Source organism: Leiobunum rupestre, chromosome 11 (assembly GCF_980474605.1).
Source record: "Leiobunum rupestre chromosome 11, qqLeiRupe1.1.hap1, whole genome shotgun sequence".
NCBI lineage: Eukaryota > Metazoa > Arthropoda > Arachnida > Opiliones > Sclerosomatidae > Leiobunum > Leiobunum rupestre.
Window position 1 is genome coordinate 33478476 of NC_143394.1, and position 12328 is coordinate 33490803.

The 12328-nt window shown below is 38.9% G+C and overlaps 1 protein-coding gene across 1 annotated transcript in view; it reads left to right on the forward strand.

Annotated features, from left to right (window-relative positions):
• The window catches only part of LOC149922329 (synaptic vesicle glycoprotein 2C-like), a 44325-nt gene extending 35425 nt beyond the window's left edge, over positions 1 to 8900 (forward strand). The window contains exons 5-12 of the mRNA XM_090163325.1: positions 378 to 529; positions 586 to 719; positions 784 to 867; positions 3348 to 3446; positions 3515 to 3603; positions 3995 to 4503; positions 5016 to 5175; positions 6690 to 8900. Of these exons, the coding sequence (XP_090019451.1) occupies positions 378 to 529; positions 586 to 719; positions 784 to 867; positions 3348 to 3446; positions 3515 to 3603; positions 3995 to 4503; positions 5016 to 5175; positions 6690 to 6870 (1408 nt within the window). The 3' untranslated portion in view covers positions 6871 to 8900. The remainder of the gene's footprint in view (positions 1 to 377; positions 530 to 585; positions 720 to 783; positions 868 to 3347; positions 3447 to 3514; positions 3604 to 3994; positions 4504 to 5015; positions 5176 to 6689) is intronic.
• Positions 8901 to 12328: the final 3428 nt, after the last annotated feature.

Genomic DNA, 12328 nt, shown 5'->3' on the forward strand with positions numbered 1-12328 from the left:
CCTAACATAAAATACGGAATTGACACCTAGCAGACACCGAGGAAGGCACGTGACTGAGAGCACGAGCTCTCTTAGCATTTTAGTACTAAGTGCTTGACCTTTCCGCAGGCCGTAGTCTTTAGACACCATCTGTTGGTGACTTTTAGTATAATTTTTAAGCAGGAGATAATGACTCTCGCGACGATAGCACGAGCTTTCTTACCGATAGATAGCGCCTTATAAGGATAGCCTGCAGAAATTACGCGTTTCTACTAGCTGTCACCTCCGTATTCACTCCCTTTGAAATATTTTATCTAGACCTTTATATACGTTATGAGATAGATTAGGGTGTCCATATTGAAATTTGCGTATTAATAATATTGTCTGTTGGTTCTTAGGGTTGGAGGCTCGTTACCCATCGTCTTCTCTTACTATAGCGAATTCTTGGTTAAGAAAGATAGAGGTCGTCATCTAAGTTGGCTTCTACTATTCTGGGCGATCGGCGGCGTTTTCGTTGCCTTTATGGCCTGGGCTATCATACCCCGAACGGGTAAGGTCAATCTGATCTCCAGGTTCTTCGGAATATCACGTCACGTATTCTCGTAGGCTTTGGTATTATGGACTCCGAAGGTCCTCATTTCAGCAGCTGGCGGGTTTTCCTCTTGGTCTGTTCCCTGCCCTCCGTCGCCTCTACAATAGGCCTGATTTTCATGCCAGAAAGTCCCAGGTTCTTGCTAGAAGTAAGACGCTACTTAGCGAGACACCGGTCCGGTAGAACCTAACCGGTCTGTCCTCCAATTTCAGGTGGGAAGGGACGTGGAGGCCATGTTCGTCTATCAGAAGATTTTCAAATCGAACCACTCCAACAAACCCGGATCCGAATATCAAGTAAACTTTGTATATTTTATCCTTTAAATCTCTGACCTCATCCGGGATGTTAAATCTTACTTTTCTCTCCTTGTTAAACATACGTGAGAATCGATTTGGTGTAATTACTTTGGAGTGGCATGCGTATCTCTCTCTCTCTGTGTTCGTTGATGAAATTACTTTTCTTACCGTCTTGAGTGACGCGAAACTAATGAGAAAAATTTATTCTTGGTTAAACTACTTGGTTCGTCGATCGCCGAGTGTATGAGAAGAACCAAGCAGTTTATGTCGGCGTTTAGCCGTCCCGAATTTAACTTGGTGATTGGACCGAAAAAAAACCAGGACCTATCTCGTCTCTCTTTCAGATTTACTACCAAACGAAAGATGGTAATATAATTTGTAAAGGGCAATGGAATGACGCCCTGACTTTGAAGGTGGGTGTGTTGAAAACGAGACCCGTTTTCCTCTTCGACACGTTATAGTTGCGACAACACACACGGTTCTTTATGGTTTCTATTTGTGATTGTGCATGCTTCGTTGAAGCGCTTTGCTTTGGCTGTGCCAGTTCGCATTTATTTGGAACTCAGTTCCGTTTCATTCCCAATGCACATTTCATTTGTTATCCGTTCTGCTCAGATTTATGATTATCTCAACACACTCAACTTCAAAACATATTTGTAAATCATTTTTGGATATTGAGGTATTAAATCGTTTTTGTTAACAAGCAGGTTTTTGGCAGCACTTTATGGGCAGTACGTTTTTGCACGACTCGCATCAGCTATTTCGTTCAGATTTGGACATTCTCGTTTCTGCTATTTCGACAAACGATGGCGCCACGTAGTTTTTATCCTTCCACTTTATTCCTATTGACGCATGCGCGTGTGGCCCCACCGTTTAAAGGGAACATAACCTCGAAGTATTTCGGTCGCACGCAAATGGTTCCAATATTGGCCGCTCTCCCTTTTTCTGGCGCTGTTTAGTGGAGGTAGTCCTTAAAGAATGCGTTCGAGATTATATTCCCTTTAAGTAAAAAAACCCACTCATTGGTCTTCGTCCAAGGAGGATAGAAACAATTCAGAGTGGGACCACGCAATTATTCGGGTGGCGCTAGCGTCGGCTGAAGTCCTCTCCTTTTGTTCAATCTTCCTTGTTCTCCATCTGACCAGAAGTGACCAACGTAGCTACGGTTCTCAATTTAAACCGCTGCGGATTACATTGATCATCTTGTTTCTTTAAGTATTCAACGGAATTCGCGAATCGTTTGGTAGGCTTAGTTCAGCGGTTCCTAATTTTTGTTTGTTATGGACATGGTTGTTGATTTTTTTGATTTTTTAAAAAAAAATCCAAAAATTGATTAATTTTTAGGTTTTTGTTACTTTTTAAAAGCAATATATAAGCTTATTGATATAATTATTATTTTTGTATAAATAATATTCAATAGTAGACAGTTTTATCATGTCAAAAAATATTTATTCCACGAAATAAGGATATTTGTATCACAGGAGTAACCTTGAGAAGTAAAACTAAAACTTTCCCGGTTAGGAGAGTCCATTTTTTTCCAAAAAAAACAAAAATGAGGTGGGGAAGGGATCGTGGTAGAAGCAAGGATCCTATATGTTAGAAGGATATGAGGCGAGGGAAGAAAAATGGCAGCGCCGTCGGTGGGTCATGCGCGATAGAGAATCCGTCTTTAGATTCCGTCAAGGACAAAACATGGAGGAAGCGCCGCCAAAATTTGTCCTTGAGGGAATAGAAACAGAACGTCCCACGTTTAGAGGCTCTCTTAATATCGACGGCGCTGCCGGCGTTTTGAAAACACGGGCTGGCCGGAGGGCTACCTATCCTTCTAACATATAGGATCCTTGGTAGAAGAGTATTATCGGTGTGATAGGTAATAGTGTAATATAATGACAAAATTTGTTTAAAATATAATAATTCAATAGTAAATCTCTAATTTATGGAAATTTAATACCTTTTAAACAATCTTTTGTAGGAACAGATTTAAATCAACGATTTAAAAAAATCATTTGATTAAAATCGTGATTTAAATCGCTGATTTAAATCAACTTGATTTAAATCAAACAACTCTGGCTATGGAACCCTAAATTATCCAGCTAATTCTGGCGGAACCCCAACTATTTTTTTTTACTTATCTTAAAAGACTCTTGACACAAACAAAGATGGCTGCGCGGCGAATTCTCGGAACCTCTGTGACCCTTCCGCGGAAAACTAGGGTTAAAGTTAGACTAATGATAAGGTTAGATTAGACGGGAGGCTTTACACGAACCCCTCTCCCCCCTGTCTACGCCATTAGGTTTAGATTATGTTACAATAAAGATAGATACAAAGTTAATATTTAATTGTCCTTCGCTTGGAAAATTACTTTGGGCTGCGAGATAATTTTTGGCCACTGAAAGTTGTTAACCGTTGCTACGTTTAGTCACGCGTGTCTGGCGCAATCATAAATGTTAACTTACATCCGGTATTTGCGAATGTCTCAGTTAACCGAATTGGAGCTTCCCGTTCGAAGATACTCCGCTTCCTTTCCCGTTCAGGGTCACCGAAGTCTTTTCACGGAACTCTTCGACGCCCTGGAATCGGTAATTATAAAAAGTACTTAACGAAACCCTTAAAGTTTCTCGCTAAATTTCCGTTTCTTCCCACCCAGTTTTGGAGTTCGTTTATGCAGATAGTCTGGCCGCCGTACACCAAAGTGACTTTCGTTCTGTTGGCCATTTGGGTCTGCACCGCCTTCGGGTAAAGACAGACTCTCTTTTTCACTCCTCCCTCCTCCTCGAACTTCTCGAACTATCTTAATCCCGCCTCGCTCGTCTCCCCAATGATTGACTCTCGAACGGTGTAAAGTTAATTAAGAGTCCTGGCCGTCCCTTCTTATCTTCTTAAATAGGCCTAGAACCTATTAAATATTAAAACTGCCGAAGCATCCCATAAAACTAGGCTGATATAGGAGAGATGGGGTCGAACTTAGTAGCGGGAACGCGTTAAAGGAATGAGGCAATTTCAGGGCGCGAGACGGGACTAGAAAATCAGGGAAATACAAGCAGCTGCTGGCTACTAAAACCCCCTCTACCGGGAGGACGAAGGGAAAAAGTATAACGTAGCCTTTTCCCGTTCGTTTCCGTCTTAGTTTTTACGGAATATCGATTTGGTTTCCGGAGTACATCAAAAGGCTGGAGTCGGAGAACTACTCCAGCAGGACGGCTCTGGAGGTGAACTACACCGCGCCGCCCGGACACCGCTTCAACGAGAGCCTGCAGAACACGCATTTCATCAACTGCCGCATGGTGGACGTCACGTTCAGCAATTTGGTCATCAACCACTGCGTCTTTGAAAATTGTCTTTTCGAGAACTGCTCCTTCTTGGACGTTCGTTCCAGCCGCACTTTCTTCGTCAAATCCATCTTCAGGAAAGTTCGCTTCGTAGACACCGATTTCTACGACTACAGGTTCAAAGATTGCGACCTAGATAATAGCAGCCTTTTTCTCAACACTAAAGCCGGATGCGAGTTGGACTTTGACCTCAATTTCCAACTGTCCGAGGTCTTCTTGGAGAATTTGGTGGCGCAGTTGGCCATCATTCCGGGAAATATTCTATCTTCGTACGTCCTAGATCGATTAGGAAGAGTCAAGACCATGGGTAATCCCCTATTTCCAAATATCGTTTAGACCGATACGCATTTGTCTAGGGTGAAAATCATTTCACAGGGGTAACGCCGTTAAAGGACGATTTTTAAATACTAGATGGCGCCAACAGTCTCAAACGTTGAAATCTTAAATTGTCTAAAACCCGCCAGTAGTTTAAAAAAATATATATATCTTTAAGTTTTGTTTATAGTTTATAAATAGTAAAATCGGTCAAAATAGTATTAGAAGTTGTTTTTTTTCGTATTTACCCGTTCCAGCTCAAAGTTTAAATTGGCGCCATCTAAAATGAATTTAAAGCCTTAGAATAGAACCTCCAATGTTTATTTCCCGGTAATGGGTCTATTACCTACTGAGGCTACTACGGTACGGGGGTATACAAATGAAGATAACGAATGTATTAAATATACCGGTCCTTGCGAAACTTTTTTAGACTGGTAATTCTACGGTCAGCTGTATGTAATAACGTAGGCTACGATTTAACTAGCAAATATTGGTTTTCCGCAGGTTCGTCGCTTTTCCTGGCGGGTGTGAGCGTGTTTTGTATTTGGTTCCTTCACACCAAGGCGTCCGTCATTGCCTTCGAGGCCATTTTTAACTTCATCTCCATCTCCGGATGGAACACCGTTGACGTCATCACCACGGAGAGCTATCCGGCGACTCTGAGGCGAGTTCATTTCACTTTCTGATCGGATTAAGCCTAGTCTTATGACTGATAGCCCGCCTCTGAGGATACTTTACGTTGGAACGTATTTCCATACATATTTCCCTCCTCTAACGCGAATGCATTTATCGGTAGTCAGCCCCCCACCCCCCCCAGTATTTGATTGATACTTGGAGGAGTAGAGTACTAACAGTACGCGAGGTGGATTGGGAGCAAGGTTAAAAATAAGCCATTCTCCCCAAGTACGTCCGTAAGTACTTTCTAGTCGAAGTTTTGCACACGATCGATAAAACGTTTGACAGGTTCGTCGAGTGACGCGCCGACGTCCTTTCGATGCAAACCTGACAATATTAATCATTCTTGGAAGTTTTCCCTTCCACGAATTTCGTTTTTATGTAAAATTGTCCAGGTTATTGTAGATCTAGAAGCGAAAATCCCTTTCCCCGTACCTTCGATGACAAATCTCGCGGAGAAGAAAACCAACCGTTTCTCGGGGGTAATTTGACACTGGCTGACATCGAGGTGTCGCTGAGCTTATTTCGGAACCGCAAAGGCTTCGCTGGTTGCCTACTTAAGGCACTAGGTGAGACTCAAGAACCCGGGAGAGTCGGATTGAGTAAACGGACAGACTTCTCTCTTAAGCCATTTTCTAAGACAAAAGAAATAAAGAGAAAGCCAGGAGAATCCTTATTAAAAGCCGCGTTGAAGCGACACACGATGGAATGAAAAAAAATCCTCGCCAAACGTCCATCCTTCCTTCGCGGTATTTATCGAACAAATACAGTAATTCTCTTCGAGGTCGCTCTTGTTCCTTGAAGTATTAAGAAAGTTGGAAGCTCTCGTGTACTTACAAAGTTACAATTGACGTTTTTGAACTCGATTGAGTCCTTTAGTCGTTTCTTGTCAACGGGAGTTGGACAGTCTACTTAGAGATACTTTAATTAAATTGATTGAAATATTACAATGTAAAAAATGCCATCAAATACATATTTTACTATTTTATACCATTTCACTAAAAATTATTAAATTTTAAAGAATTATCGTTGCGAAAAAAAATGCCGTTGGGAATCTAATAATCCAAAATTAACTAGGCTAATACCCAAGGCACCATCTTAGGCTTTTAAATCGGGTTGTCCGGTTGTATAAAAAATAGAGTAGTTATTTTTTTGAAAGTATTAGTAGACCATTTAATGAAATACATTAAAGGGAATGTAACCTCTAACTAGTTCTTTACAGAAAACTCCAATAATTGTAGGGATTATCTGACCAGCAAACCACTAAGTAGCGCCGAAATGTCAAAAGACATAGGCGAGACCGGTCAATATTTGAACCATTTGGAAAATACTATCTAGATTATTACATTTTTATTTATTATTATATTATATATTTTTAAATAAAATTTAGTGTAATTGTTTAATCCAACTAGGCTCCTCAAAAGTGGCGGTGCTTTCATTTTATTATAATCCTTCGCGAAGTTTGTGTGAAAAAAATCAACAAATGGACTTTATTGATTACAGGAGTACCGCGTACGGTTTCCTGAGCGCAATAAGCCGATTGGCGGCGATTTGCGGAATCTTAACGTTCGGAGCTTTCATCGGAGTTTCCAAAGCCATTCCAATCCTAACAACAGCCACCGTACTAATCATAGGGGCCATTTTTTCGGTCAAACTTCGAGAGACCAAAGACGTCTTACTCTGAGGCGGCCACCCTTTGGTTCGTCGTCCATATACATTCCTACCTACAACAATAGACCGTCTCTCAATTTTTTTCCAATCTCTGGCTACCCACTCTTCTCTATACGCGAGCGTACCGTACTTCGGAGCCACCAGCTCGACGTACCCGCGACGGTTCAATCGACTTATACTAATCCGGCGTCGTCATCTGGCGCGGGATGGGAAGACACTTTGACGGACACTCGCTACATTTTCTAGTCCTTCGCCCGCTGTATCGTTTGTGTCCGCTTCTTCGTGGGCGAAAATCCGCCGACTACGAGGACCAATAACATTCCGATCCAAATAGGATGTTAACGTAGGTCACCATCGGATGGTATCAACTGGCGGAAGTTACCCTTTTCTCCGTTATCACGATTGCCTGATCAATTACCAATACTCGCGCTCTCTCAAAAACCACCAGGAGCTGATTCTAAAAAAGGCGATTTCTCGTTGGTGCTGTCTCCATTTTTTAGCGGTTGTTATTATATTGTTAACTTTCGAAACATGCCACGGAACTATATATCTAGTTTAAATCAAGGGGGGTTAGTCGTACCATTCCAAAAGATATATGGTAACGCTAAGGATAAAAGCGCGAAAATGAATGAAACTTAAGGACTTATTGCTACCAGAAGTTAATAGAAGAAGCAATCTCAAACTTATGAACTTCTGGTATTACTAAAAATGCGTATTAATAAAATAAAAGGCCAAACAAAACGAAGTACAATGCCTCGAAGGAAAGAAAAGAAATGTGTATGTACAATATATTATATCATTTCTATGTACAAAAATTCATTCCGGTGAAAATAATTTATTTCATTTTACGGTGGTTGTGATACTTGTAGCTGTGAATACAAATGGTTGATATAGTTCCGTAACACTTTGGTGATGTAATTGTTAGTTATGATTTCCACGTTATTTTCAAACTGCGCTTTTGAAAATTTACTCACCTCAAACTTAATTGAGCCGCTACTTAAAACCTTGGAGGAATAAAGTCTACGAAGGGTTCAAACGACTTTGGCGCTATCTCTTCGCGAAGAGGACAACTAAATTTTTTTTTTCAAAAATAAGAAAGACTTTATTGGTGTATATGGCAGCGAAGGCCTTCACACCATGTGCATTTTTATTAGTTGTTTCCACCGCCTAGGGATGACGCCAAAAGCGTTTGTACCCCATCTTTGAAGACCGGGCTGCAGCCGCTTGGCAGCCACTGAAAAAACTCCGAACTTCCCACCCGTTCGCTACTCCTGTAGGCTTTATTACTCCAAAGCTTCAGACTACGTCATAAAGTATTGATGGGAGATTATAAATAAATCTCGCTAATTCACAATATTGATTACATTAAAAAAAATATTTCATCTCTCGCCAACTAGATGGCGCCCGGTAAAAGTAAGGATCATCCTTTCTTCCTTTCCTCAGTTGTAAACTTAGAAAGAGAGAAATTCTAAGAGAGAAAGTGCTTCTAAACAATACGCAATTGACTTTATTAACCCAAATTGAGATAACACTTCAAAATTCCACAAATAAATATTGATATCTTGCACTAGAATATTTAACTTTCTAAAGTTGCAACTGAGAATAAACAAATCCCACATGAAAGTGTAATAACTGACAGTGCCATTACCACTATAAGGTTTCTAGCAAAAACTCCGTCTCATGGATACATAATGTTTATTTTAAACGCGTTCCACCAAATTTGGCGTTAAAAGTATTTGCCAAGAATGAAGATTCTTTGAACTAAAAAATTGTTATTTATAGTTAGTTTCTTTTAGACGTGGTTCCGTGTATTACCGTTCGCAATCTGATCGTTTTGATGGTTGAATTTTCGTCGGTGCGTTTTCAGCGTATTCGAGCGGTTAACGTATTCAAATTCAGTTAGATCTAAGTTATATTTATTGTAAATTCGAGAATAGGTTTCGCAAGAATAAATCAAAATATATTTAATTTTTTATTAAAAAAATTCTTTCCGAAATAATCTAGTCAAAAACTCTTAATAAAAATGTAAAATATATAAGAAAAACCGTGTAAAAATTAATAATAAAAAATATATCATTTATTGTTAATTGTTGAGTTTAAATGGGAAATTTTTGTTGCTCGAGGAGCCTAATGCGAACGTACATTTGACGGCGCCTAATGCTTAAACGCCTTTTTTCATTCCAAATCTCCTTTAATAGTACCATTAGTCGTTTTTCAGTTTTTCGGCATCTGCCAAGCTCAGCGAGGAAGAAAACTTGAAGGGGGAGAGTAATGGCTTTCGAAATATTAAAGGCCAGATACTCCGGGCGTCTCAACGCTTGCCATGTCAGCATTCTCCGCCAGACTTTGCGCGAAAGAAAACAATTATTTTTATCTGGCGAGAAGACGGCTTTATCTAATTGACTTCGAGATACGGCCTCTTTCGTTGTAACTTGTTCCAAGATGGCTCCGAAAGAAATATGTCCGTTCTAGGTATCTTTATACCGATAAAAAGCTCAAATTTTTCATTTTTGGTAGTTGTAATTTATTTTTACAGAACGTGGATGAAAAGTATTTGAAAGTCGGGCCCGACAAGAGAAGGGGGAGCCTAAACAATTTACCGGGGCCCGTATAGCCTCGGGGGCCCGTAATATAATAAACTTAAGTATGACACTTCCTATTCACCCGATGCAATTTTTATAATGATAGTCTGTTTCGCCAATGACAACGTAAACCATTACGTATACCGACGGACTGACAACTCTCCCTGAACTTACAAGGAGACTACCCGAGGTGTTACACACCGATTTTGTTCAAACTCGGGGGATTGGTAGACCTTCATGTAACTTGAAAAATCCTAAAGGGATTTTATTCAATGGGCAACGGTTTTGCCATGGCAACGAAAAATGTTTTTGACAACATAAAATAACATGGGATTTTGACCGATTTCCCTGTGAAAAATTTTTAAAAAATTGATAAAAATGTGACCAATTTTGAATTTTTTCGTCAATTTTTATCATTTTTTTTTAATAATTTTGGTATTTTAATTTTTTTCAATTTTGTATGAATCGGTCAAAATCCCATGTTATTTTCAATGGGAAAATTTCCATTTTAAGTTGTCAAAAACATTTTTCGTTGCCATGGCAAAACCGTTGCCCATTGAATAAAATCCCTTTAGGATTTTTCAAGTTACATGAAGGTCTACCAATGCCCCGAGTTTGAACAAAATCGGTGTGTAACACCTCGGGTAGTCTCCTTGTTAGTACTTCTAGTATTTGGAGGATGCCCGGAAAAAGGCCGACGATCCACCGGCAGCCTTTTCGACGGACCAGCCAAGGCCTATTGAAGATTAAAAAGCTTTCAAAAGTGTTAATAACGCTTACTTTTGGAAAATAATGATGAGTTATTGAATCGGAAGATAAAAATAACTATTATAAACACTGGCAACATTTCGGATGTTAGTTATTTTCGAATTTCCAACGTAAACGCGTGTACGCTCGTATTTCTCGCCATCAAACTAACCAACTATTTTGCCAACGGTAAGAGTAGGAAGGGACGAGTTTCCCGTTCGGAAACTTCCTATTTCGCAATCACTCCACGACAGACTTATCATTAACCGAATTCGTCCTGTGTAATACTTATGTTACTTATGCTTCTATTAATTTAAACAAAATTATTTTTTTACAGTGTTAATATCTCTAGTAATTCCCCTACGTTTAAAATATTTGTCTAATTTACAAATAACTTTACTTCCGTCGAACAGAATGGCACTCTATTGTTTAACGCTAATTTTATAACCGAACCTTCGTTTAATACTGATACTCTCATACCCTTTACAGACTAGGCCAGGGACTCATTAAAATGAATCCCTGACTAGGCTCATAAGACCGGGTTTAACCTCCGTTTATGGAACCAAAGTTAATTTTTTTTTGTGCTGAAATGTTTTATAAAAGTTATACTTCGGTTTACATAACCCAGGTTTTTAAGCCTGGTCTGAAAAGCGTATCAGCCGGCTTTGGCTTGGACATATTTAGCCACTGTGCGGAATTAAACCTTGATTTCTCAATAACTCTGAAAATCAATCGAATGATAATTTTTTGCTAATTGTCATACTTATTAAATAATATTACTTGTGATCTTAGTAGTATAGACAAAACGTGGCCGCCGCCATTTTAAACAAAGCACTTCCTAGTAGGGAGTATTTTTAATTTGCGCATAGTTCCGAAAATAAAATTCCAATATCATTTCAGTAACTCGTTTAATTTTGTATTTATTTAATAATTTTTATCGGAATTGTTTTCAAATCAACCAAAGTATTGCAATTAAATATCGAAATCGACGAGACGGAGTAAATATTTCGCTTAAAATATCGATTGATTTTGTATACTGCCGTCATCAATAGGCGCGTGCTTAAGGCCTCGACGTTTCCAGGGACCTCAACGATTGCGTGGTAAAAAACATAAAAATATAAACGAGACCTCAGAATACATACAATCCCCCTGATATATTAAGTACATTTAGTGATGTAAAATACCCGGGTATTTATAACGCAGGGTAAATACCTTAGGTACTTACCCGGGTAAATACCCAAAAATACATAAATACCCAGGTGTTTATAAACACCTTTAATTTCTTTGTTAAATATTTTTTAATTTATTCAATTAAGAATATGGTAATTGAAAAACCCACAAACACATCAAGTTATTCTCATATTAAATATTAATTATTGTTTTTTTACTTTTTTTGCAAATTTTACATAGTAACATTACATATGAGATAACTATTAAATATTATTTATTCACTATCTGGATGATCACTTGAAAGTTCAGTCTCTGCTGCCCCTGGCTCTCCTCAGACTCCTCATCATGACTATTTTATTACCAGGCTTAACACTAACAGTAACATGAGCAATTAAGGATTTTATTCATGTGGGCCATTAAAACATTTCCTGATATACTTTGTCATTTTGTTGACATTAGAATGTTTGTATTCTTTACAGCAATATATATGAAAGCAACACCTTTATTTTTATCTTTGAATAACTCCCAGGCTAGAAATAAAATTGACTAATATAAAACTGCTTTTAAAAATGTAGTTTGCCTAAATTGCCCTACCTAATAAGCTCAAACCAAGCAAAAGATGTAGACAAGGAGGATAACAGATAGTTCCACTCGACCCGATACTAACTAACGCCCTAATCATAAAAACCCTAGTTTTGGGTATTTACCCGTGCATGGGGTAAATACCTATTTAAAAATACCCTACCCACCGGGTATTTACCCGACTTACATCACTAGGTACATTTTGCGTGTCAAAGAAAAATCTGAACAATTATCTCAAAGTTTATTAAAATAAACGATCTCTAAAATTAATAGCGTTAGATTCATTACCACCGCAACGAGAGGATTCCATTGCTTCGCATCAATTTCGAATGCGAAACCACCCCAATAAATAAAGACAGAAAAATAACACCCTTAATAACCTTGAAATAT